At 38.2% G+C, this 27,719-nt stretch overlaps 2 protein-coding genes across 9 annotated transcripts in view; one reads left to right on the top strand and one right to left on the bottom strand.

Annotated features, from left to right (window-relative positions):
- The window catches only part of SLX4IP (SLX4 interacting protein), an 82,913-nt gene extending 63,487 nt beyond the window's left edge, over positions 1-19,426 (bottom strand). For 3 of the 8 annotated variants that reach the window (XM_052784092.1, XM_052784093.1, XM_052784094.1), the window contains exons 1-4: positions 19,297-19,413; positions 19,150-19,258; positions 17,733-17,914; positions 11,516-11,564 (exon numbers count right to left, since the gene is read on the bottom strand). In XM_052784092.1, the coding sequence (XP_052640052.1) occupies positions 11,516-11,542 (27 nt within the window). In that variant the 5' untranslated portion in view covers positions 11,543-11,564; positions 17,733-17,914; positions 19,150-19,258; positions 19,297-19,413. Of the gene's footprint in view, positions 1-11,515; positions 11,565-13,270; positions 13,352-16,523; positions 16,771-16,978; positions 17,451-17,732; positions 17,915-19,149; positions 19,259-19,291 lie in introns of those variants that run through there. The other 5 variants (XM_052784088.1, XM_052784087.1, XM_052784090.1 and 2 more) reach the window with 5 other exon arrangements.
- Positions 19,427-22,435: 3,009 nt separating this feature from the next.
- Positions 22,436-27,136, top strand: MKKS (MKKS centrosomal shuttling protein). The gene is made up of 4 exons (XM_052784086.1): positions 22,436-23,455; positions 23,979-24,154; positions 24,856-24,966; positions 25,472-27,136. The coding sequence occupies exons 1-4, from the start codon at positions 22,465-22,467 to the stop codon at positions 25,910-25,912; spliced, it is 1,719 nt and encodes a 572-aa protein (XP_052640046.1). The 5' UTR covers positions 22,436-22,464; the 3' UTR covers positions 25,913-27,136.
- Positions 27,137-27,719: the final 583 nt, after the last annotated feature.

The following is a 27,719-nucleotide window of genomic DNA, read 5'->3' as shown; positions in this document are numbered from 1 at the left end:
CTGCTATTCAACAGCACTTACACAAGTGAAAGCTTCTCCAAAGTTGCTTCCCCCATCCGACTCTGACCTTCCGCAGCCTGTTCCACAACCCTGCCACTTTTCATTTTACTCTTTCTTCCCCTAGTTCTGTCCGATTTGCAAGTCCCTATAAGGTGCTGTTATAAACATGAAAATAAAAGCAAAGGAGATGTTTGCTGCTGAAAATGAGCTCTCACAGAACAGAATTTTCATAGTCTTTTCACTTTGGGGAAAAGTCTGGAATCTTCACCTTAAATACATGGGAACCTCCATCACGCAGCCCACAACAGAACTACCATTCGAAAAAAAAACCTTGCTGTTTTTCACCACACTAATAATAGATAGCATCACATTTAAACTACATTACATTTTTAATAGATTTGACTAATGTCTTACTATAACATTTAAACATGTAGCATACTGACTTTTTGAAGGGGTCCGAACTGTTACTGGAAAGACAAGGGAACTAATCTAAACATCTTGAGGATCACTGAACTGATTCACAGATGGTCAAATTAGAGAAACAAGCATACAACTCGCTGATCAAGGTTTAACCACTAAATCTGTGTGGCAACCCAAAGAGAAAGAAGTAATATTTCAAAAATCAAGTACCAATGTGATGACAGCCATCAGCAGCAGAGAGGATTTTGATTTGGGCATAACTATAAAGTAGATGTTCACAGTGAATGAGCTCACGCTCTTAAATACCATTATGTTGCCTATTCTGAAACTACCATTTGCATCAATTTAAAGTCACTACTATCTATGTAGATAAAGTCTGGTGTTAAAGACACAACCACTTCTTACATGGAACAGAAATACTTAGAAGGAAGATACAAGCTGAACTTACTTCAGGAACACCTGTACTCTCTGAAGAGTAGGCACAGCTCTCTATTACTATTCAGGCATCATCTCAAAAAGGTCCATGTAAGAGCCCACAGCTAATGAGAGTTAATGGTGATACTGAGGTTCTCCACTTTTTGCTTCTTAATAAAAAAAGCTGAAGTGTTTGACAATCTACTCTTCCTGGTATCTCATGCAAAGGAGGAATACCAAATTGGCAGAGCAACAGAATGTGAAGCAAGGCTCTGCTTATACGTGGGTCTCCAAGGAACATGACAAGTAAAGCTGCTGGTAATTCCAGAAGTATTTTCTCTTTCTAAACTAGTTTTGAATTTGCAGTCCATGGTGAAGATCAAACTTTCTATTATGTTTTAACAGTCTGTGATCATCAGTGGTACCCATAACACTTTGTCACAGATCGAATGGCCTACCCTACTTACAAATCATGAAAGTATTTTGCCACCTTCATTTTCTCTGCTTGCAGTAGGAATGCTGTCTCATAATGGTACGTGAACAACAGTTGCCTCACTCTGTCACAACGCTGGCTACCAACAACAGAGCTTTAAGTGATTTTCTACAGCCTGATATACTGTGAGATTTGCTGCTTGCAAAAGATAATCTAACAAAGAAGTAGGTTCTAATGATAGCTGAATATCATTATACTTCTGAACTTACAGTATTTTTTATTGTGTTCTTCATCACTGGATTTTTCCCTCCCAAAATTTGTATCAGTTTTATTTGTATCAATTCAAATAGGAATTTACAAAACCAGACTAAATCCCAACAGTTCCTACATGCTTAATAATGTAGGCCTCTATAAAACAACAACAATTACAACGATGACATATGAACCATCTCCAATAGCCCTACAGAAAATGGCTTCAAATTAGCCAAGAGTTTTCTGAACTATATAGAATATGCTGGGCATCTGTAATTAAATCTCTTTTCAATTCATAATCAGCAAGTACCCCTAGTTGTACCCTCCAAACATTCTGCAAATCAAATCACAATTCCTGCCAATTATCAGGGTGAAGAAGGGATATAGGCAAAGAAACATCTTCCTTAACTTTTTTTAAGTCTTTTAAGATCATCTCTAAACAGCACCCTCTGTTTTCACCAAACAATAAAAACAAAATAAAATACTCAATTCAATTTTGTGAAAGACATGTAAATTGACGTATAAAGATTTAACACTAATGACAAATTCTAACAATTTTCTGAAGAAATCTATAAGCCAGTATTGTTCTTTTATTCCAAATCCTCCTGTAAGATTTCTCTCCACTGGGACACCCATAGCACCCAATGATGTAATCACCAGTCACTAATATTCAGTCTATTTCATAGTATACTACAAACACTCAGTACTCAGCACTTTTTTGAAGCGAGAATATGTTCTGGTTGATCACTTTTTTAAATTGTGGGCTTCATTGTCAACTTTTGATGTGTCAGAATTACTCCTATCGTCTAAATTGTTTGTAAATTCACCAAGATATGGACTGCGACTATGTGACAGTTTAACACCCAGCAAAATAAGAACCAGAGACTTGCACACAATACCACAAAGGGAATAACTCTTTATAAGTTTGTTTTCTATTACTGCAGATTACCTTATTATGGCAAGAGAATGCACTATGGTAGTGCTACTTGTATTACTCTCCTTCCTATTTTTGGACTGTAGGAATGTCAAAATAAAGAAGGAAAAGTTATATACTGCATGACTCCACTGACTGTCAAATCCTAGGATCTTGGCATTGAACAGATCCTCTTTAATGGCCAAAGACTTAGCTCTTTCCCAACTCTTTAGTTCAGCAAATACTTTAAGTTCAAAGCTATATACTTCTCCTCTATCAGCCTTTATCTGTATGATACAAAGCAGGATAAACCACAACCATGTATATTTGGTTAATTATGAGTGCTATTAAATCACTGGTATATTCAGTGAACAAAGACAACCCGCTGAGTTTAAAATAGGAGAACATTGGCTTGAACTTGAAAGGCTGTATTTAACTGTATCTTATATAAACTATTGTTTCACCAGCTGAGTGGTGTCAGATATGCCAGGCACCTTACTACTTCCTGGAAACTAAGCAGGGCTGTGCAAAGTGAACCTTGCACGTGGGATAGAGCTTAGTTTAGTTATTGCACAGGTTTTTAGGGCAAAATGAGGACAGTCACCAACAATATGAAAATGCTGAGAAAAAATTCTTATGCCTGTGTCACATTTTGTTACATGGAAATCAGTGATATGCCATTCTTCCTTACCTCTGTTCTTTTCCTTGATCTCCCTCAAGACTAACAACTAACTATTCTTCAACGTGCATTTGATGCAACATCTTTATAGAGATTCTCCACTTGAATGCTATTTAATGTGTACATGGCAAGTGACATAGAAAAAGGAATAAAATCTTTGTTTTGCTGAAGCTTGTAGATTCAGCATTTCATGCAAGAGGATCTGTCTGTAAAACACACGGATAGCAGAGAAAGTATGAAACCAAGACAGACGACACTTGCTCTTAAGGCTTCATAAATGGACCATACTTCCCTAGCAAAGTATACACAGCCAACAGGAAAAGATGATCACTCAAATCACTGAAGTTGAGATTCTGGTTCAAACCTGTCTGCACATGATCTAGACCACAAACTATTCTTTCCTCACTTTCCCAAATCAAAATCTCTCCACTACAAATACTCTTTTGTAGTAAGAAGGCAGAGTTGTCTTTTGTGTAGGCCTCATTAAAAATACTGCATTCTATGAAGCAGGGAAATAAAAAATAGGTTAGCTTGATATACAAAGGTATAGACTCCATGGCTTGGCAAGACCTATCTTCATTTACCATTTCTTTGTATGACTAAATGAACCTACACAGCTAATCTGATTTTTATTCATTATATATTCTTTCTCTTCATTGGCCAAGCACAGAGGCAAAAGTAGACAGATTCTGTTAAAAAACAGAAGGATAGAACAATGCACAACAGAAGGGCTAGAATATGGACAAACTCTACAGAACTTGCCTTCTGTAGTAGGAGTTCTTTTTTGTCAATTAAGGTACCACTTCACTCCATATTGTAGCTTGTTTTTCAAATGTGTTTCTGACATTATTACTAAATTTCTTTATTAAATCTGCAACTTTTTGCCTCTTCATTACCAGACTGCTTGTGGTGATGAAAATAGCAGAGAAGGATTCAGGGAAAAAAAAAAAACCAGCACCACAAAAACAAGCCATGACTTTCCAAAACATAATTTGTTGACATAGTTTGTATGACTGATATTATAGCATCTAAGAAATTTATCTTGTTTCTAGCTTTTTTTTCCTCAATATCTGAAATTAATATTCAATTATGATCAGACCCATTCTTTTTCCAATTAGATGAGTCCCGGTTTTTAGCACAGAATAAATACATGCTGTCCATCATATAAGTTTGAAATCAGTCAGCTGAAAAATAAATGGAAAAAACCAAACAGAAATGGAGACAGAACTAAAGAAATTGTAGGAGTCTGCATGTTTAATTTTGAAGCATGAATTTTACTTAGTCAACATCTGTTTAAAAAGAAAGAGAAAATAATATTTTCATATTGGTTCCGTACACACACCGACATTATCCATTCTAGCAAAAGTTTCAATCATACACATTTGAAATCACTTAATATTTTGATTCTCTTAAGCATGGTGTCTCACAGCATTTCAAGTTAGAAATATTTCCAATCAAAAGAGGGAAACTAGTGTAAGACAAAAATCACCAGTCAAACTCCTGATCATTTAAGAGTGAACCATCCCACACTACCCTACATTCAATAACTTGTCAAGAACCTTTTTCTGCTTTATAACATAGAATCATACACACCTAAAGTCCAATTTAATGTTTTTTCATAGTTCTATTTTCACTTTATCCATCTTTTCACAGACCCTGGGTAATCACAAGCCAACAACACAGGGGGTTTCATTTTACTCTTTTCATATTGGAAAACTTATTTATATTTTATTATTTGGCTGTATGACTTTTCAATATTTTTCCAACCTAACTTCTTTAGACATTGACATTATAGACAAACAGACTGCGTTTAAAAAAAGACAGATAAACCAAACCGAGGAAGGCTGTTTTTGAAATAAATTAGTATGTCCTTAGTTAAGCTACAGTGTGCTACCAATATACTCCTACAGGCTCTGATCCAAAGCCCATTGACTTCAGTGAGATTTGGGTCAGATCCACTTTAAAAAGAACTTAATTCAGTAGTAGTAAATGAAATCTAAAATGTATAATTTCATTAGAAAACACTCCAAGTAACACTGCAAATAATGTTGGTGACTTCTTCACAGCTCATACAGATTTTTAGTTCCTTAAACTATTATTAAAAAAGTCTGGAATTTATAGTTTTTGCCAACCACATTGTCACAGCTTAATTGAGCAGCTGTCAACTGTTAGAAAAAAACTGCATCGTCATCCCTTTTAGAACAACTAGTGTGGGAAGTGAAACACTTACATGGGATCTAAAGTTTCTGGAGTCATGGTAATGAATCTGTTTTCATAAGGTGACCATGAGTCATCATTTTATCAGCAGTTTAAAGGGTTTTCACAACAGTTGAGCGTCATTAGCGCTCATGCTTAGCCATGACTGCAGCAGAATACTGAAATAGGGTGCCATGTCCTGTGGTACCATTATTTAAGGAAAAGTTTGGCTGTTGAGTCAAGAAAAATACTGCAAAGTCACAGCTGAGTAAGTGCTGCAGTGAACACAAAATGTCCAGAAACTAAGCTTTTATTTGAGAATTGAAACCAAGCAATAATTTTGCTTTTAAAAATAGACTCCTTTTAAGGAAGTTGTGAACCACATGGATGAAACACAGGGAAAGAATAAAAATGTGTTGTCAGTCTCTCTTCTCCATTTTACTCCATAGTCCAGTCAGAACACACTTGTGTATCTTCCACATATCAGAATCCATCTACATTGTCCAGGGTGGGGAGAGGCCACATAAAACAATATGAAAAATTTTATATTAAATTTTCATGATACTAGCATCAAGAGCAAAAACTGCATCATTAAACTGTTTGTACACGACATTAACCATTAACAGGTACTATATGAAACATGGATCCCTTTACCTCCCAGCCTACTAACCTCCATATGAACTCAGGAAAGAATTGAAGAATTTCACCTACAGCACAAGCTGAAGCCTCTCCCAGGACCTAAAGACATTCAGTGACCCCATGCAGCATGTCTGCTAAGCCCTGATGTTTTGCTGGACTCAGAGAGATTGAAGTGTGCTTCTAAGTTTCCCATCCCTTCCTCCTTCACTGCTAGACTCAGGGGTCAAGCAGGCAGCACCACCAAGATCTCCAAGAAGCAGAACAGTGGAGGTGTAAAATATGGTAGTGCTGGTCAGAAATAAGGCATATGGCAAATATCATGGAGATTACGTCTTTGAATTAATTAGTAATTAATATTACTTGGTATAGTGTGTATTTAGAATCCCATATCACTGCTACAGTAGTATAGTGTTCACAGTTAGCAAAAACCTGATTTTCTGGCACAACTGGTACTTTTAAAACTAATCAAATTTATCTGATTTACCAAAAAAAGTAATGCAAGTTGAACCATCCTTTTATTCCTTATTTGAAGTGATCCCCGTGAAAGCAGTGTTTCCACTATTGATGTTTATCCCTCTGGCTTCCTATTCCTTTCTCCTTCTGCTAACACTTTAATCTCTCAACTCCTTCATCCACTCATCATTTCCCTAGGCTTGAAAATTAATCCTCTGAGGTCAGTGAGGAAACTTCCACTGACTCCAGGAGGTTTAGAATTAGATCGTACACTTAATTTTCCTCCCCCCCTCTACCTCCCAACTTCCTCTTTTCTTTCTTCTGGAACTTATTTACTCATCACTTTAGTCATTCCATATCTGGTCCCATGAAACTGGGAATTAAATGCAGACTTAAGAAAGAGAACTAAATAGATGTCCCTCCATCCACTACTATTGTTTTCTACTTCCTATTTTAAACTGTACTCCCCCCACCCCCCCAGTCCCTTTTTATCATCTTCTTTAAGACTTTTAAGCCCTTTTAAACAAGTATCATATTTTATGCATTCATATAGAAATGAACATCACAGCTGAGTGAAGTGTATGATGCTATTTGATAATAACAGTTCCAACCACCTGTATTTATAGTTGTTCTGAGCAATGCCACTTTAGGAGAACTCCATCTCTAGAAAACCACTATTTAATGGTTAATATAGCTATTTCTTAATTTTTAAAGACCCCAAAAGCAAATATAAGAGAATACAGTATATTTAAAATTCAACAACCTTTAATCAGTTTGGAGAACACTAGTACCTTCCTTTTAAGATTTAAAATACTTTTACAAATTCTATCTAATCACAGAACACCTAATCTTAGCACATTTCTATTGAAACATTTGTGAGTACTCCAACTACAGGAGTTTCATGTACAAATGTCTTAGTTTTGCAATGGGGAAAATAAATGGACATCAGAAAATATTGTATTTATTAGTTATTTCAACCAAGCACTCTCTAAAAAAACCTAGCTCTCAAACTAAAAATCAGTATGCTAACAAGACCAAAACTATGTATGTAAAAAAAGCATCTGTAATATCCGTCTAGTAACTCTGAGCCGTCACAACATATGAAAAAATTATTTTAAACACAAACAGTATTCCTTATTCTCACTCTCCACTTGAGAGCACTGCATTCATGCATCTATGGACTTAATATAACAGTAAAATGCATTTACTATCCTCCATTACTCATTATATGGGATCAGAGAAAATTAAAAAATTAGATAGGAAACCTGCTCATCTCCCTAGTTTTATTCTCTCCAAACAACTCGCAAGAAGCAGCAAACACACCACTTTCTCACAGGGCAAAATATTTACAAAAATATTGATCAGCTAATTCAATGGACACACTTCACAGAAATGTGAACTTTAATCTGTCTAGCCCTCTTAGATGTCACCTAAGAATCATCCAAACAGACGTATCTGATACAGCAATCTTTGTTGACATACTATCACTGTAATACAGTTCAACTGGTAGCTAAAAAAAGAAAGCACTGGAACGGCCAGAGATATGGTGAAGCTTTAGCACTGGAAATCTATTAACATATTTAAACACACATGGAAATATCAAAAAAGACCCCTTCAAAATAAACTGCTCATTTTCTTCTTCCAGACCAAAGACAATAATACCTTCTACAGGCCTGTGAGCAGACCCAAAAATGACCCATATGTACATGTGCTGTAAGTACATACTAGCATATTGTCTGACAGGAAGATACCTTTCCATTTCCTTCTACCTACCGTTAGGGCCTATAATCAACATTCTTTCTATGCACACTTTCTTTCACAGAGCACTTCTAAGATATGCAAGGACAGATGTTAAGATGCCTTTGGTTATAAATAAGTATCTTAATGATTACATTAAGATACATCAACATAAAAAAAGTAAAGGATACATACACAAGCAAAATGAAGGGGAAAATTGACCACATTACAGTTGTACTGTCATTTTTCTGTCCAATCATTTCCAGTACTTCCATCTTTGCTTCCAATACAACACAGAAAAATATGCTCGCTGCTTCAAAGGAACTTGCAATTTAAAGCAAGCAAAAAGTTTGAAGGAGGAAGGACCAAAAAGTTTCATATACACTTCCTGCATGCAATAATTTAAATTGATAACAAGGAACACTGCTGAAAAATCGATTGCAGTGTGCTGGATGACCTGAGGGAACACTGAAACTATAATTATCTTAATCTAAGATATGTGCTAGCAAAGGCCTACAAATCTGAGACAGAAAAGAGCTCTTCATTTCTCAAAGTAGGAAACAGCAAAGTAAAAAAAAGCTTCCCTTTGAGCTGAGCTATTGAAATTTAGTAACAACTTAAAGTCTTCAGTGTTTGGCAAATGAACTAATTGCAGAAAACAATAAATGAAATTTTTCTGTTACAGCCATAAAAATTACTATATTTAGTTCTGCAGTTTGGCATGAATAAAGTCAATTTACACAATTCTGTAAGAGCAATTCTTTCTAGTTTGTCCAAAGTTTTAAACAAGGCCCTAGTGATATTATTTTTCAAATCCATATAGAGTTCATGATTTTGCTTTAAGCCTCACCAATTAAAGTTAAGATTTATTTCTCAGAACAGCAATAAAATATTTTAGCAACACACAGAGAAAGCTTAATTAAATTCATGTGTCTTGTTTTCCAGATTTGGGGGTATTTTACCATGCACCACTTTACCAAGTATCAATATTTCCTAAAATTGAAAATTGCTGATCAAATTAACTCGCATAAAATATTATCTATTGCACATCACAACACTATGGCATCCAGCCACTTGGCAAGTGAAGAAAGTGTGTTTAGGACCTAACTGTAGTTTTTGTATTAAGATTTAAAACTATTTTACTGCATCAATTATTTTATTTCAATCGCTCTTAATTGCCCATAAAACCAAGCTTAGGCTCGCCTTTCAAAAATAGGCCAACTACTCCCTCTACTGAAAATAACTGACCATTACATTGGAGGTACAGAGATTCTCATATAAAATACGTTGTTAAGAAGCGAAGCCATTAAACACATTGTGTTTTCCTCTTAATTACGTTCCAGTCAGCTAAGACTTGAAAGACTGATAAGCTGTACTTTTCACTCTCTTACCAAAAAGATTAACATACACATGCTTACAAAATCTAAAAACTTAAAAGTAGAGAATGTAGAAGATGAGGCATGCGTGAAACATTTTCAGACTCAGTAAAATACCCCTATCAATTTCAAACATGAGGAACCTAGAAGAAAGAATATAGTATTTTCTATACTTCCCCTGCAGAGAGGAGTGAGAATATTTTCTGCCTTTTAATGGAGAATCTTCTGCACAGCGATCTTCCTTGAAAAATTTATGTGAAAGTTGAACAGTCTTTAAAAAGGGAATATTCACATTAAATACAAATCCAGTGAATGTAAAGCAGCAAAAATTCACACACAAAATCCCTGATCTAACAAGTAAAACATTACGCATCTGTGCACAAAGTGAATTTCAATCAGCTTTTCACATATTCACATTATATATTTGATACATTTTAGTCAAAGCAAAGTTAATTTTCAGCATTCAGTAAATGCAAAAACTTATCCTCATTTCTAAAATACTATCAGAAAGAAAATAAAGTTGTATGTCATTGACACTCCCAAAAGTTTTATCTGTGATATTGCTCACCTAGAAACACATGCTCAATGAGAACCTATCCATTTGCTCAGATAGTCAGTGATGTTAAATTACTTAGTGATTGCCAGGGTACATGCTGAAGACCAGTAAAGTGTCTATGCTGAATCAGCAAGCTGTAATAATGTAGGTCAGTAATCAAATATCTTAAGGCTTTTTATCTAGTGAAGATATTTCAACTCGCACCACTTGTTTTCTTGGGCACTTATATTAATATCAACAATATCAAGAGTTCTCAGCTGAGAAAAACCATGCCTTCAGCCTCAGCTCCTATTGTTATTGTGGCATATAGCTCAGAGTATCAGTTAAAATGTGCTCAAAATCAAGGATATTTCTCCTAACTCCTATATGAATTCAGCAGCAGTGAATAGTATAGACATGATACTGTCAATTTAAGGTTTACAATCAAGTTAAACAGCAAAAAAATTAAAGCAAATGTCCCACTAAATGACAGCAGTTTTCCTTGGAAAAGAACACAGCACACAAAAATTGTTTGGTCTGCTTGTTGAACAGGTTGCTTACCCACAAAACCAAGCTTCAACAGCTTCCACAGCCTGATCAGCCAGGAAAGTTTTTGTAGCTGCCCTCCAAAAAACACAAGCAAATACACAGAGGAAAAAGTCTCTCCTGTTAAGAAAACTCCTGGAAAAAACATTTCCAAGAGAATAATATATTGTGCTAATCACTTTGAAATGTATGCATTACCAAAACTACCCTAGACATACAGGAACAGAGAAACAAGAGAGAAGGTCAAAACAGAAGGTTTCACAATTTTTACTGAACAATTGCTTTTATTTATTGATAAGCTGATATAGTTATGGTAGAAGATTATGAAGCACTGTATTTATTACAGAATGTTTTGAAAAGCATTACTCTTCAGATACATAATCAAAAGTCAGAGACTGTTTACAGAGTAAACTGCAATGGCATTTTACTGGATGTAAGACAACTAATCCCTGAAAATGGGAAAAGAGGCAAAAAAAGATGCAAATAAAAAGTCAAGTGTGATAAATACTTTAAGAACATTGCTACACCTTAAACCAGGAACTCTTAGATTATCTGGGAAGTACATGAATAATATTGCAAGGTTACAGTAAGAGAAGAATCAACCCTAAATTTTATTTCAGGTGGCAAATACTGTTTTACTGAGAATTCATGCAGTTTCAAATACTAACTATACAACTAACCACTTGTAGCTATACAATTTTAATCTTCAGCTGACCTCAGACACATTCTGCCATGATACAGCAGCAATTCAAGAAGTTTGCTTCCAAAGAGAGAAAAAAGCTGATACAAAATACACTGCTATGACCAGAAGCCTGAAGGATGCACCTCTTCATCATTAACTTTCAAAATCAACGTACACATATTCTAAGCAGTATTACAGACTATTTTTTTTTTTTAAATGAAAGCTATGACATCTACTTACCTTAATGACAAATTTATTGGATGCCATGATAGGTCAGTGTTAGCTGGTCCTATAAAAATATAAATTAAAAGTGATCAGCACTAGAGAAAAACTCAGATCTCTACACCAACTGAGAAGGATTTTTAAAATCTATTACTCATTTTTTTCATTACTGCTCTTCTTCAAACCCTACACTCTGCTTTAAAAAAAACAGGGAAAACTCTTATTTAAATGAGAATTACTTAGCTACCTGTGTTGGTTTATTTTAGTGAACCTCATAACTGTTCAGGCACTTGGCACGCAACACATGAAATACAAAATTAGAACTATTTTTCAGACCAGTACCAAGACAAAGATAAACCCACCTAACATCCTCAAGAAGCCTTTCAGAGAGCAGCAAACTAAACCTGGAATATTCCTTTACTACTGTATTGGTTTTGTGTGGCAAGGTTTTGGTAGTGGGGGGGGGTTACAGGGGTGGCTTCTGTAAGAAGCTGCTGGAAGCTTCCCCTGTGTTCGACAGAGCCCATACCAGCCGGCTCTAAGACGGACCCGCCGCCGGCCAAGGCCGAGCCAATCAGCAATACTGGTAACGCCTCTGTGATAACATTTTTAAGAAGGAAAAAAAAGTTGGGACGGAGGTATTCGGCAGCCGGAGAGAGGAGTGAGAACATGTAAGAGAAACAACCCTGCGGACACCAAGGTCAGTGAAGAAGTAGGGGGAGGAGATGCTCCAGGCGCCGGAGCAGAGATTCCCCTGCAGCCCGTGGGGAAGACCATGGTGAGGCAGGCTGTCCCCCTGCAGTCCATGGAGGTCCACGGTGGAGCAGATATCCACCTGCAGCCCGTGGAGGACCCCACGCCGGAGCAGGTGGGTTCCCGAAGGAGGCTGTGACCCCGTGGGAACCACGCGCTGGAGCAGGCTCCTGGCAGGACCTGCGGATCTGTGGAGAGAGGAGCCCACGGAGCAGGTTTTCTGGCAGGACTTGTGACCCCATGGGGGGCCCACGCTGGAGCAGTCTGTGCCTGAAGGACTGCACACCGTGGAAAGGACCCATGCTGGAGCAGTTCATGAAGAACTGCAGCCCGTGGGAAGGACCCACATTGGAGAAGTTTGTGGAGGACTGTCTCCCGTGGGTGGGACCCCACGCTGGAGCAGGGGAAGAGTGTGATGAGTCCTCCCCCTGAGGAGGATGAAGTGGCAGAAAATAATGTGTGATGAACTGACCGTAAACCCCATCCCCGTCCCCCTGTGCCGCTGGGGGGTTGGTAGAGAATCCGGGAGTGAAGTTGTGCCCGGGAAGAAGGGAGGGGTGGAGGGAAGGTGTTCTGAGATTTGGTTTTATTTCTCATTACCCTACTCCGGTTGATTTGTAATAAATCGAGTTAATTTTCCCCAAACTGAGTCTGTTTTGCCCGTGACGGTAATTGGTGAGTGATCTCTCCTGTCCTTATCTCGACCCACAAGCTCTTTGTTCTATTTTCTCTCCCCTGTCCAGCTGAGAAGGAGGGGGAGTGATAGAACAGCTCTGGTGGGCACCTGGTGTCCAGCCAGGGTTAACCCATCACAACTACTGTCTCAATCACTGGTCCCTTTGTATATGGCCTCTAACCTAGTTTCTCTTTCAAAATAATAGCTTCACATAAAACCTCTTCGCATAGCTTAAAGAAAGAAAGAATGAAGAAAAGTCTTATGAGGAGTGGCTGAGGGAGCTGGCGCTGTTTAGTCTAGAGAAGAGGAGGCTGAGGGGAGACCTTATAGCTCTCTACAACTACCTGAAAGGGGGTGGTAGTGAGGTGGGTGATGGTCTCTTCTGTCAGGTGGCCAGAGATAGAACAAGAGGAAATGGCCTCAAGCTGCGGCAAGGGAGATTTAGGTTGGATATTAGGAAAAATTTCTTTACTGAGAGGGTTGTCAGACATTGGAATAGGCTGCCCAGAGAAGTGGTTGAGTCACCATCCCTGGAGGTATTCAAAAAGTGCGTAGACGGGGTACTCCATAACATGGTTTAGTGGGCATGGATGATGGTTGGACTCGATCTTGAAGGTCTTTTCCAACCTAAATGATTCTATGATTCTAAAAGGAAAGAAAACACACAAAATTTAAGAAGGTATTGTCTTCAAGAAAAAACAACCTTAATACATGAAATAATACCTGCTCTAGTCAAGAGAGTCCTCAAACCTCTCTACATAAAGTTCATCCCTTCCTATCTTGTAGATATTCCATTTCTACTTAGTTAGGGAGCCTACATCAGCCTGCATACATCAGTGGCCCTATAGAAATAATATCCTCCATCATGCTCTCTTAACAGGGGCTCAGCAACACTAAGCAAATTTCAAAATTTGCTTTCAGACCAACCAGCAGTAAGCAAAATTCAGAACTGAGACACCCATTCACTACCTGCAGTTCTGCTAATCAGTAGTATCAGAGTTTAAAACAGTTCAAGAACAAAGCACAGTCACTTTCTTTTTTTTTTTAAATAAGAAGCTATGGCTTCTGCTGCACCTAGTATGTGCATATATATATACACACACACATATTATGTATATTTAAAATTTTAGACTACTACCTGCATAAAGCAACGTGACCTGGGCATTACTGTGGTTGCACAAAAGTAAAGTGAACTTTGGACACGCTCTTCTCTTGCTTATCCCAAACAGGAATTAAGATTGCTTAATTTGGGATATTAAGTGAAGTATGTTTAGCTGCACAGACCCTGACCCTGCCTCAGACTATTGCAAGTAACTCAGGAAGCATTAACTTGTGCTGGAAGTTAAACACGCCCTCCCTGGGGTGCAAGAAGAAACCTTTGATCAATTGCAAAGATTCTCCCCACCCCTCCTTAGAACAACACTGTATCTCACTCAAATGACTACAAGCTTCAAGTTGGTTTGCAAGCCAAACCACAAGTCTAGTCCCCTTCCACACTGATTTCAGTTTTTTAACTGCTTTTTTTTTTTTCTCCCAAACTGACAACAATTAAGGTCACAGCACTGAAACTACTGGGGAAGTTCATCATCCTCCACATAAATGGGAGCTAAACATTCACTTCTCAAAAGGCAGAAAATTAGGTTAAATTCATTAAGTCCTTCCAGCTAACCCCACAATGTTGGGATTCAGAAGAGACATGGAATGGCCCTTATCGTACCAAATCAGTATCTACAAAAACCCAGGAATAAAAAAAATTAAGATACATTCTATTTTCACCCAGGATAGGAACAGAGGCAACTGACAAGGATTGGACAGAAAACCAGGTGAACAAGGGTCTCAGTATACTGGCAGAAGATAGAGTACCCAAACAATACACTTCAAGCTTCAAAATCAAGAAGAAAACAAGTGCCAGTAGCTGCTGCCTGCAATAGGCGAACTGCAACAGAAACTACATTGAGAATAGAGCTGCCTTTTACACTCTAAAGTTTCCTAAGGGATTAGTCTCTTAATAAGATGGACAAATCTGGTCAGTTTTGTAAAAGATGATATAGGAAAACAGGAACAATGCAGGAAGTCATACCCGTTTCTCACTGCATACTTCAAGTAATTGTAAAGTACTGCGATAGAGCTGTCAAAATTTCAGGATACAAGTCAGGTTGGTGATATGTGTCTCTGTCAGGCACTACACTTACACATTTCAAAATGCAGTCGTTACCCTTATTTAACTTCAAAAAAGTGCAAAACAAGATAAAGACCTACTTTACAACTACACAGCATAGCACAGATAATTTTGATCTTAGGATTCAACAGTAATCATTTTGAATTAAACAAACACTTCTATAGAGTGCTGTCATTCCAAATATCCAAATGCCGAGATCCAAGGTTTCAAAACAACTATGAGAAAACGTGAAAGTATCAAGGGCACAATTCCGTGTACTGGCTCAAGGAAAGCTCCCAATTACTTCAATGATTTTTTTCCATGTATCATATCAATATCCAAGCAGGAAGAAACAGAAAGGGTAGAAGGATCGTAAACAGTGAGAAGTAAAACCTGGTTGTTACTGTAACCAGGTTAAAATGAGTTTGAACTGAGAACCCTTCTGCAAGTAACTACTGAAAATAAACTTTAATGTACTTAATAAAATGTTTCAACTATGTTCTGAAAAAGCTCAAAGTTAGAGCTTTTATCAGCTGCACAGGGATAGTAAGCAGAAAGTTATATAGAGCAAATTGAATTTTCAGATAACAGTCATGCAGACAGAAGCTGCAATACCATGACTCATGCCACACGACTATCATTCTCCCTTGCACAAAACAGCCCTAGAAACTTTTCTATCTTATCGGAGTAAATTCTGTCAACTTTACTGATAGTAATTTCGAGAAACACAATGTAAGGAACAGTGCTCTGGACTACTTCTGACTTTATGTTTCAATTCAGTCAGGTAGTAAGGTGCTACTCTATAGAAACAAACATAGTAGAACAACTATAAAAAGAATCTTAGTAGGAGATAAAACACAGAAATTCTTGAAACAGCAGCTGCTAGAACCAGGTCAGAAGAGATGCTAAAGGGAAATGGCAGCCACCAAGTGAAAACCAACTGCACTTCTCAATTCCTTGTAATGGTGAACAAGACTGTATTCTTGGTGTTCAAGAACTACCCACCCCATCATGCAAAAAACAAAAAGCAAATAGTAAATTACATCACATTCCTTTCAAAATGTCTCAAAACCTGGGCATGTACGACTCATCAGATTCTCTTTAAAAAAAAGTCTCAGTAGCATTTCAGGATTGGGTTTTTAAGTTTAATGAAAGGCTAGTATCTAGAGCTTTACTAACAATCCCTACCTCCTCCCCCCAACCAAAAAAAAAAAAAAAAAAAGAAAAAATAAATAGGAGAAACAGTACGCAAGAAACAGCAAAAAGTAGAAGAGCGTTAAATGCTAGTCTCTTCTCCAAGCAGCTAGAATCATAGCCTGAAGTTAGGAAATCTGTAATTACAAACACAATTTGCTGTGGAATGCACCATCAACTAAGAGCTCCTACAAAAGCAATGACAATATTGAACAAACCTAACATTTACACAGAATTACCTGTACCTTGGGATATGGTAGAACACAAGGTACTTTGCCTCATGCTTCCAGGAACATAGTTTACCTAGATTATACATAATTTTTGAGCTGCATATGGCATACAATTCATGATGGTGATGCCGGCCTGTGATCTGTAGAACAATATTTGGACTGCTGATGTTTTCTCATTAATCCTTACAATAGCAATAATATGAAGAAGAGTTGCAACAAAACATGCCAGAGCATCATCTCTTCTCCAAATGTTCATGTCCTGCTTCAGAACAAAGCACAGATGAATCAGCTGAACTTATCCTGGCATCAGGGATCTCTTTTTTGTAACAATTTGCCATCCAGAATACTACTGTTGCAACAAGTCTGCTACTACTGATATGAGAAGAACTGCTGGCAGGCAGAAATCCTCTCCAAATCCAATTTACAAAATAATAGAAGGAAAAAAAAAAAAGATGCATACAAAAAGTTACCTTTGGTTCAATTTGCTCTTCATGGGAGTAAGCTGACTTTGGGAGTTTGCCAACTACCCCATTCTTTGCATTGACCATAAAGATAAGACAAAGGAAATACAGCAGACAGAATAAATGTAAGCAAATCCTTAGAAAACCAAAAAGAATACACCTAATGTGTGAACCATCAGGAAAGTCACTGAACTGACACAGATGAAAAAATACCCAATACTAAGACATCCGAAAATGAGGAAAAAACCCCATGAATTGTACAAGGAAAAAAAACCAGCAAGCCCCAAAACACTTTGCCATTTTCTGTGTTGAAAAAAAACCACAAGAAACACAGATCTATTACAATTGCTGCTATCTGGTAAGAAGACTCTGTTTGATTGAATACCGGATCTATTGCAAACTAATGTGAACCTCTAAGGAAACTGCACATAAGGAAATGCAAAGATAAACCAATAAGGCAGAAAAATGCCTCTCAAAAGCTACATATATTTGTACATTTTAAAAAAATTTATATGGTATTTGTAGTATTTCAACATCTGGATTTTTGAATAGACAGCCTGTATAAGGAAACATGATCTAGAATTAAACACATAGGTTCCCTGTAGCTAGAGTGAGACACGCTTCAAAAATAATGTGGCAGAATATCATTCTTTCTTAAATTTGATGTTAAGTGGAATGGTAGACACTTGAGAGAAGCCAGGAAACATGGCCTTCCTGACAGCAAGCTTAAGTGTTTTCTGCCAGCTGATGAACAGCATCTTACCTTAGCAAAGAAATAGCTTCCTGTGGTGAGGGAATTTAGAACTCAGCAGGAATGAGAAACTGAAAATTCCTGTTGCACATGCCCACTTGAAGATACAGTAGCTTCTAACACAATGGCTGCAAACCATTCACACACTGCCCATCTTTGGGTGCCTTTACCATGTGTGGGGGAGAGGTGGGCACCTGAAAAAGGCAGAAACAAAACCACAAACACTAATTAAGGAACTCTAGAATAAGTTAATATTAACTATTTTTGTAGTTCAAAATTAACTGTCACAACATAAAAGAGAATTTTTCTGAACTTTCCAGTCCTTGGGTATCGGAGTCAAACCCTGTCCAGCCCAGACCCAGCACTAGTCAGTTTCTGAGAGCTGACAGTAAGCATAGAATGAGCAGTGTAATACTCAGCTACTCGCATATTTACTAAAGCGTTTCTAGTTCTGAAGACATACCAAAACCTTTGCATTTTGCAGTTTCAAGATTTTTAGGCCCACTGTTGCAAATTTGTCCACTTAACCTTTAGAAACTACTCTTCCAACAAGTTAGCATATTTTTAGCTCGTTAACATCTACATTCCTTCATTCATGAACTGCCAATTCACCTTTAAAGTTCAACAATTCACTTTCAAAAATGTTACCCATTCACCACACAACCATATAGAACTAGAGGAATGAGAGATTCTGAGGAACATCAGAGTGCTTATTACAGACAGGTGCTGGCTATTATCTTTTTGCATTGCTGAATGGCTTTAAGTTTTGGGGAACAGCTGAATGCAACGAACATTATACTCCTTTCTGTATGGAGACTAGGCATTTAAAATTTGTCTTTTGGTTACAGTTGTAAACTCTGTGACTATGCACAAAATTAAAAATAAACCCATCCATTAATGTGATACAAGATATTCTCGACAGCGATTGCAGGAGTGGGGGGAGCGAGAAGAGCGAATACAGAAAACACGTAGAATAGAAGAGCTAAGGAAAAAATTGCGAAGAGGTCAGGCAACAAAGTCTTCTTGAACTTCTTTTGGTCAGGGCGACGCCGCCCACCTGCAGGAAGGCTTAGCCAGGCGCGCGCAGAAGTAACGCGGAGTGACGGCAACAGGAATTAAGAAAGGAAGAAAATTCAGATAGACGTATTTTTAAGCCTGGCCGGTGCTTTACCGGCTCGCGCCTCGCCGGGCCGCGAGGGGGTGCTGATGCGAGGGGCGGCGCAGGAGGGAAGCAGCCGAGGCGGCGCCTGAGGGAGGCGCGGCGGGAGCCGGCTAGCACCATCGCCGCTCCACTAGGACATCACCTCGCATATTTATCTAGAGAGGAAAGCGAGACTGAAGACCGAGGCGCGGCCGCTCCCCCCGAGAGCCGCCCAGCTGAGGGTCCCAGCCGGGCGGCGAGAAGGCTGCCGCTGTAGTCGCGCTGTACCTCCTCCCTGCACCGCGCCTGCCTCCAGCCGTTCTAACAGCTCCTCTGCCCCCAAGCAAGATGGCTGCCGAGCACGAGCTTCTTCTCCCCTATCCAAAATGGCCGCCGGCTGTAGCCGCCGCCGCCGCCCGCCCCGCCCTACCCTACCCTACCCTACCCTGACGCTGCCCGAACGCAAAATGGCCACCGGGGCAGCCGCACGCGGGTGGCTGAAGCCAACCAGGGCCCCGCGAGAGAGCGAGCGCACCTCGTGGCCACGTGACGGGGACGGGGGCTTAGCCAATGGCGGGCGAGAGGAGGAGCGCCCCCGCGCTAGCCTCAGCCCCGGGGAGGCGCGGCGCGCGCCGCACTTCCGGGCCTCGCGATGCCGCGTCTGGCCGTTGGGGGTTAAAACGCGCAGGGGAGGGTACGTGGCCCGGGGCCTGTCCCGCTGAGGCGCCGGTGGTCGAGTCCTGTCCTCGCCTCCCGGGGCGAGAGCCCAGGTGAGCGCCGGGAGGGCTGCTGGCGGCGGCTGGGTAGCGCCTTCATCACCTTGTCATCACGTCTCTTGTCTGCGTGAGGAGAGGGTAGAGGAGCCTCAGGTGCGCCGTCCCCCTTCCTTCCTCACTCCGGTCCCTTCCGCCGCGCCGATCCTCCTCAGGCGTCTCTGGCCTGAGGAGAGCCGCTGCCCCCCTCAGGCGTCCGCGCTGCAAGGTCGCTGGGACACGGGATAGAGGGGAAGGTCGGCTGGGGACACGTCGCGGCGTGACCGAGGGCGGTGGGGTCCCTGCCGCCGGCCCGCCCGTCAGAGGACGGGGTGGCTCGGGCCGGGCCGCAGCCACTCGCAGCCGGAGTGCGGCTGCCTCACGCGTACCGGTGGGCTCTGCAACTTTAGAGTCCGCTTTGTCTTGCGTGCCAAGTGGTGTGAAGCTGTGAACTCTCCACAGCATGATGGAGAGGGGCTGAGTAGGACACGTTACACCTGTCAGGTGGACGAAGTTGGGCAGGTGCAGGAACATTTACTCTCCGAGTTGTAACTTTGTAGCTGTTTAAACCAAGACGTTACTGTGATATAAAGCCTGAGTATATGTACCTTTGTTTCCTATAGTAGGTACTTATTATTGAAACCCTGTGGAAAGTAGACTTTTACACATTCTTTTAAAATAAGGGTGAATTTATTGTGTTTGTACTGATACTGTTGTAACCCCTGAAGATCAAGGGCTAAGATAGGCATACCTGCTTCTCTGGGCAACATCAAGTGATGTAAGAAACACTGCAGCTTGTTTGGCCTGCGAGGTAAAAGTTCCGTATTCTGTTACGAGCTCGGTTAGTCATTGAATTTTATTAACTATGGGGAAAAAAGAAAATGGTGTATTTTGAAACTGCTTTGTTTTAGACTTCAAATATTTACCATCTGAAGCAGTAACATTTGTAATTAGATAAACATAACAAACTAACAAAGCTTTAAGGTTTAGCATGCCAAAGCTCGATGCAAATGTAGCAATTAACATTTCAAGATGTCTGAATTGAGGTTATTTTTATAGCCTTTTTTCTTTTTAAGTTCATAAAGTAAGACTTTCTTTTGTCATTTTGTGTTTTAATTATCTGCTGCACTGTAATTAAAGATATTAACTTTCAGGTTTATCTGCTCTGTGCTATTATTGTAGAGTAAAACAAGGATTTCTAGAATATATTTAAAATAATAAATTCTCTTTACCTACATAGATGCCAGTTTGCAATGGGTCTTAAAACCATCTGGAAGGACTACAAAGTTCTGATTGTTATGGGAACTAGCCTTGGGCTGGTGCACTGGGGGTGGTTTTACATCAAGTCCAGTCCTATTTTCCAAGTGAAGACAGAGGAGTTTGTTCCAGAACCTGGGATTGTGGCATACGTGATGCAAAGCGATCACAAAAATAAAGAAAAATAGCATTAGTGCTATGTATTGTGGGTAAGTTGCCTAATTAGTTGTATCTGTATCTTTGAGGCAGGAGATGAGTCAATTAAATGAGAATTTTCTAACAGATGCAGTCTTGCTGCTCTAACTTTAGTCTTCCAGAGTTTTATTCTTTTTCTGCAACTGAGTTAATCTGGTAGTTACATGGAGCCAAAAAATGCGTCATACATCTCAAAAAAACTACTGCTAAATCCTATGTGATAGGATCAATTAAGTGATGGTATTATAGGTCTTAAAGATATTTAAAAAACAAACTCTCTTGTCTGGGTCTGCAGAAGTGTCCTTTCAGGTTCAGAACTGCTCAGAAATAATTGTGACTTCATATAGTAACATATTCTGTGTTGTTAGTAGGGATGGTGATTACAATAGAAAAGAAACTGAAGTATGAGAGAAGTCTAAATACTGTACATTTACATAGAAATGTAATTAAATATACCTTTAAGTTTTGAAGTGTTTAAGAACTGAAAAAAATTGTGTACCTGGGGCATCTTGAAGTAAGAAACCTTTCTTTCAGAGGCAGAGATTTCTTAAAGTTGTTTGAACATTAAAAGCTTTTGTTTCTGAAGCGGTTGCCTGGGAAGCAATGCTGTAGTTCAGTTCTTTTGTTCTTGAGTAAAAACAGCTTAACATTGCTACAGTTTTGACACATTCATACAATTAAGTACAGTTTATAGTGGCCTGTTACTTACAGACCTACAGGTAAAACAGTATATGAACTGGTGGTCAGAATTGAAGTTGTTGACAAACGTGTATAATTTGACCTATATGCTTGTGTTATATATAATATTAATAGGTTTTCTCAATTAAATAGCATTATAGTTTGGTATTTGTCCTTACGTGAGTTTTTTGGTGAAAAATAAAATAGCAGTTCAAACTATGCAATATTGTTAGAAGATTATCCTAATACCTTTCTGGTTGTTATTGTAGGTATAACTAGCTTTGAAGCTTTCTGTCTGTGAGTGTTGCCAGAAGAAGAGATGAAGAAAGCTAGCTGGAGTAGAAAGAACTTTCTGCTTGCGGCAGGACTGTCACTTATAGGTGTCCATTTTGGAAGCATGCTTGTAAACCTTGTTGCAAAAAAATCTGTCCGATCACATTCAGAAGCTAAAAAAGGAGATTGTCATGAATGAAATAGCTTACTGCTGTCATTATGTATCAATTTCACGATAGGATTTAAGCCTCATTGTAAGAGGTACATCATGAGCAGTCATAGGAATGTTGTTGCTGTACTGTATATACTGTTTCATATTTAAAATCATAATCCTTAGCTGCAAAGAATTAAAATGTACTACTTTAAATTTTAAAAGTGCTATGAATTATAGATCCAAGTAAAAATAAAATCTGTTTTGTTAGCAAGAATTAAAAATCTTACTTTGAAAATGTCTCGTCTTGAGGCTAAAAAGCCTCCATTATTTATTAGTGAACCTTTAACGAGAGATACACTGAGTCAGTCACTGTCTCTGCTAAGTGGAATATTAAAATCTTGCTATGGTCCTGCTGGTAGGCTCAAACATCTTCACAATGGTGTGGGAGGCTATGTTTGTACAACTTCACAATCTTCAGCTATACTCAGTCATCTTTCTGTCAGCCATCCTGTATTAAGGATTTTGATGGCCTCTGTACAGAACCATATATCCCGCTTCAGTGACTGCGGCTTATTTGCTGCCATCCTTTGCTGTAGTTTGATTGAAAATTTTAAAAGCCTAAATGTTGCATCTTGCACTGTCATGAAAATAAGCAAGCATCTTTTGAGTTTATGTATGGACTACCTCAAATCTGAGGCCTGTGGTTGCCGAGTATCCGTGGATTTTAGCAGTGTTGAGACACTTCTTTGTTTGGTGCGTAGCATATTAGCAAGCAAACCTGCTTGCATGCTTAATAAACCAGAAGTTGATCATCTCACCATGCTGATTTTAAAGGCTTTTATGTTTACTGTTCCATGTTGTGTTGAGACTAATGCTGTTTTAGGGAAGTGTGTAATAGTACCTGTGAAAGGTAGAAGAGTTGTGGATTCTACAGTTCTTCCTGGACTACTGATAGAAACACCAGAAATTCAATTGGCAGAACCACTTATTGTCAAAAGAACTTGTTCAAACATGATCAAGATAGCACTTTTCTCTGTGTCCATGTCAGGAGACCTCTTCAACCCTGAAGAAGGAACTATAACAGTCCATCATGGAATTTCTCTTGAAATGTCAGAGCTGAATCAGTTGCTTAATGTAGGAAAGCAGCTGATCAATGATGAGGTTGGCCTTGTAGTGTGCCAGAAAGTTATCCATCCATCCTTAAAACAGTATCTGAAAGAGAACCATGTCATCACTGTGGACAGAGCCGGGCTATCTCTGATGGAACGCATGAGTCGGATGACAGGTAACAAGCAAGTTTTCTGTACTAAACAGTTGTCCTTAATGTTCATATCGTAATGAAAACCTATCTAGGTTGGTGTCATTGCAGAGTAAGGATTCTCTTATTTCTGTCTGTATCCTACCTTAGCAGCTGAGCAAGAGTTGTTCTTTTCTAGTCTGAAAACCATCTTTTTAAGGTGAAACTGGTCTTTTGCAGGCTCTAATGATGGCATATTGCACGTGATTACTAACTGATGCATGAGGAATATCTAATTATAATAACTGTCTGCAAATGTAGATTATTTTTAAATTCTTGTCTAACGACAATAAAACAATTACTTTTTTTTATCTTAAACTATCACTAAGTCTTGTACTTCAAAAACATGTTGGTTTCTGTTTGTGATTTCCTGTGTAGATTGAAATGTTAGGTATTGAATAAATATAATTTAAAAAGCCAAGAGGAAAAGAGTGCATGCATTATGAAACACAACAGATAGCTGTTCTGATGGCAGCAATATGTATGTTCTCTGCTTTTCTTAATTGGACAGGTTCAAAGCCTATAGCTTCCATACATTCATTTTCTCCCGGTTGTTATGGCAGTTTGAAAGATGTGTGCATTGAGAGTTTTGCTTCAAAACATTTTGTGCATCTAATTCCTAATGACACAGTTGTCTGCAGCTTGATACTCTGTAACAGAAATGAAACAGCATGGGATGAATTGAAGGTAGGCAAGTTTCCTTGAAACCCTTTTTGAAAAATTATGTTTCTAATGGAAGAATAAAGTTGTGAGAAATATAGATATGGTGAGTTTAGAAAAGTGATTTTTCAGTACATAAATGAAGTTTAGTTAGAATATAGATGTACAATTTCAAGAAAACAATTCAGAAATGCCCTTATTTCCAGAATTTAAAATTCTTTGAAGTGGTCATGTTGATTTAATGCCTCTATTTTAATACTTGCTTAGAGACAGAAACATTTTTCACCTGTTCTTGGGGCCAGTGCTGGGTAAACATTTTTATTCTCATTACTTGGTCTATGAGAGCATAAAATAAAAATTGCCCAGCAAAAGGCCAGCAGCAATACTTGCAATGGTAGTCAAGCATAGTTTTGCATTGAATAATTGCTCTAGAAATGTCATTGATACTGATTGACTTTTTATATATAACCCTGTTTTGCAAAAAGAAGGAATAAAATACAGCTGCTTTTTATTTCTGCTTTTCCATACTGAGTGTGGACAAATAAAGACAATTTCTCATTAAGTGAACATGGTTTTGGAAGTCACTCAGCAGCTTTATATCCACACGTAATTCAAGTTTATGAAGTCTGTACCAGAAACTACTGAAAATTTTATTCCAGTAGTTTTTTCAATGGGGCAAGTCCTATTAATCATGGTATGTCTAAACAACAAATTCATATGGTTTTCAGCGCATCTGTGAAACTGCAGAACATGTGTTACAGTTAACAATCAAGGAACCTTTGGCATTATTAGGAGGTGGCTGTACAGAAACTCACCTGGCTTCGTACATAAGACACAAGGTATGTAAGACAAGGTTTTTTAAAGCTGCTTAATATACTTAGGAAACAAGAATTTATGTAGAATCACTCCTACAGTTAAAACACTTATCTTTTCTAGATTAAGGTTGCATTTTTGTTGTCTAACTACTAATATAAAACAAAGGGGTTTGTTTGAAGCAGTCAGTGCTAATTACATCTTTCAGACTTGTTAATACTGTATTTGTACTTGTTAATCTTTCTTTAGGTATGTATTATAGTAAGTGCTTGTTTTTTAAGTCTTAAAATAAAAATGTGTAGAATTTTTATATTGAAAGATAGTCATGCAGAACTCAGCTTTGACTTGCCTAGAAATCTTTCCTGTTGTGGAATAATCACATGAACAATTTTTTTTAGTTAGGACTGAACCATCTGTTTGGAAAAAAAAAACAAACAAAAACACAACAGTACAATATATGTTCGATTAGAATTATTTCTGTAATACTGTTCTAATTTTCTGTTTTCCTGGTTTTGTTTTGTTTTGTTTTAGAGTTATAGTCTGTCCACCAGCAGTTTTAAAGAAATAGATTGTTCTCGGACACAATACCGATTGGTTGCTGATGGTTTTTGCCGTTCCCTGGAGTCTGTAGCTTGCTCTCTGAATCATGATGATGGAGAAATTCTTACAGACATGTTTTATGGACACTGTTGGTTTGTTCCATCAGGGTTTTCTTCTGTGTCTAATTGGTCAGATGTAGTTTCAAAATGTGGCTGTGGGATTAATGGTAACACTGAGAACCTCAACTGGAGGCTTTTGCAAGGCCAATTTGGCTGTCCTGTTGCACAGGGCTGCCCTAAAGAGCCGTCAGTAAAGGTTGCTGACTTTCTCACATTGGACTGTTTTGCTGCAAAGTGTAACGGCCTACAAGTAGCTCTGGAGACAGCCAATCTTATTTTGGATCTCTCATACGTAATTGAAGATCAAAATTAGTTCTGTTCTTATGTGAATTGTGTTGCACAGCAAGATACTTAATTGAAAGTAGAGTAATATATAACATATTAAGATACTTTAAATGGTTAGAATATGGACAACAGACAGAAATTTAAAATCAAACATTTGGCCATTAAGTACTCTTCTGATTGTTAATCTACTGTGCCCTCAAGCATTTTCAAATGTTTAACATTTTGCTAGGAACTGTTAAATGATTAGCCAAATATACGATGAATCATAATAACATATGACTTAGGAGTATTCAAATTAGTGTATTCAAAAGAATGAATGACTTTGATATTCCCTTTGGATTAAGCAAAGTTTTGGATGTTCGTTAGCTCTGTGGCATCTTCAAAGGAATGGGAAAAATGGGTTCATTTGCTGAGAAAACATATGCTATGGATTAGAATTTATGTAGTCTCAGCAAAAGCTTTACACATTCAAACAGGCTTTCATATCGCAGCAGAACTTTATCACTGGTATTTTTAATTTTGTAGGTAAAAAAGAATGCTTTCCTTAGCAAATATCATGAGCCACTTGTTTTCAAATTTTGTTCTGAAGATCTTGTCACCATGTACTATAAGCAGTTTCTGTTTCTAAATGGCTGGAAGATTTTAGTTCATATATGTAATTTATTTAGCAAGTTATTAATACTCAGTCTGGAGATCTTAAGGTAGCAGGTAGGTAAAAGAAAATTTGAAAAGAATGTGTGTGGAAAAAACTTTTGTAAAGTGGACCTTCATTGTCTTCTGTGGAATACAGGAGAGTTTATAAATAATGATGTTTCTATAATTTAAGCAAAGCTGCAAGAAAGAATGTCCCACTTACCATTCAATTAACTCTTTGACTGTGCATAGCTTCTTTTCTTTTAATGAAGTAAGGCTTTAAGCTGCTCAGGCTTGTTTTGATCTTTAAATAAAACTGTGGACTGAATGATCGAAACTTTCTCATTTTCAGCTAGCATGCAAGATCAAAAGGGGTGTTACAGTTTCTTGCTTATACTCATTTTTTTTGCCCCTTTTCTTTTCCCTCTCTGCTTTCAGTCACGAGGGACAAATTGCTCATGACATGCTTTTCCAGAAAACATCCGAGTTAGTTATAGACTAGTCTGCTTATTTGTTTCCTGGTCTCTTAAGTTTTTAATATACTTACTGACTATAAGCAGTAGAATTGTTTTGTATAACTCAGTTTTGAAATATGTAATTAAAACCAGATCTTTCCAGACCTTTTGTACAAAGTCCTTTTTATTTTAAGAGCATAAATAATCATTTTCTCGCTGGAAAAAAATGAAAAGTTAAAGTTCTTTATCTTTTTATGACCTGAAATGATTGCTTCGGTGCTTTAAGGCATCCTTTGGGAATTTGTGGAAGAATGTTACAAGGGTTGAGATGGAGGCTGTTCAAAGTTGGTTACTAAAAAGGCTGCTTTCATATCTTGATCCTCCCATGTACCATAAACCATATGAAAACGTCAGCAATAATGAAGCCAAATGATGGTGTATATCTTAAGGCACAGAAGAATCTTGGTAATACTTCATCTAATTATGAGTCTCTAAGAGTGTTGAATTAGAGTATTTTACTTCCTATAATAGCAGCTTGTTATGCAGTGCAAAAATGTTGAGGTTAGTGACTACAGCTGTGAAGTGAAAATTAAAACAATATAAGTAGAAGTAGTTGCTAGTGTTCTTTTGTCTTGGTATCAGAAGGTTGGTTCACAGCTGCTATAAAATGGTTGTTAGTTCTGATCATATTCCCCCCCCCTCCCCAGTTTTAAGAAAATTGCACATTAGAAAATTGTGAAAAAATTA

The sequence above is a fragment of the Harpia harpyja genome, chromosome 4 (genome assembly GCF_026419915.1).
Source record: "Harpia harpyja isolate bHarHar1 chromosome 4, bHarHar1 primary haplotype, whole genome shotgun sequence".
NCBI lineage: Eukaryota > Metazoa > Chordata > Aves > Accipitriformes > Accipitridae > Harpia > Harpia harpyja.
This window is presented reverse-complemented; position numbering and strand designations above follow the sequence as displayed.

Excerpts from the sequence above, each read along its gene's own strand:
- MKKS (XM_052784086.1), top strand. The coding sequence starts at position 22,465 with ATGTCTCGTCTTGAGGCTAAAAAGCCTCCATTATTTATTAGTGAACCT. Across the intron at positions 23,456-23,978 it reads ACGCATGAGTCGGATGACAG|GTTCAAAGCCTATAGCTTCC; the intron begins GTAACAAGCAAG and ends TTAATTGGACAG. Across the intron at positions 24,967-25,471 it reads CTTCGTACATAAGACACAAG|AGTTATAGTCTGTCCACCAG; the intron begins GTATGTAAGACA and ends GTTTTGTTTTAG.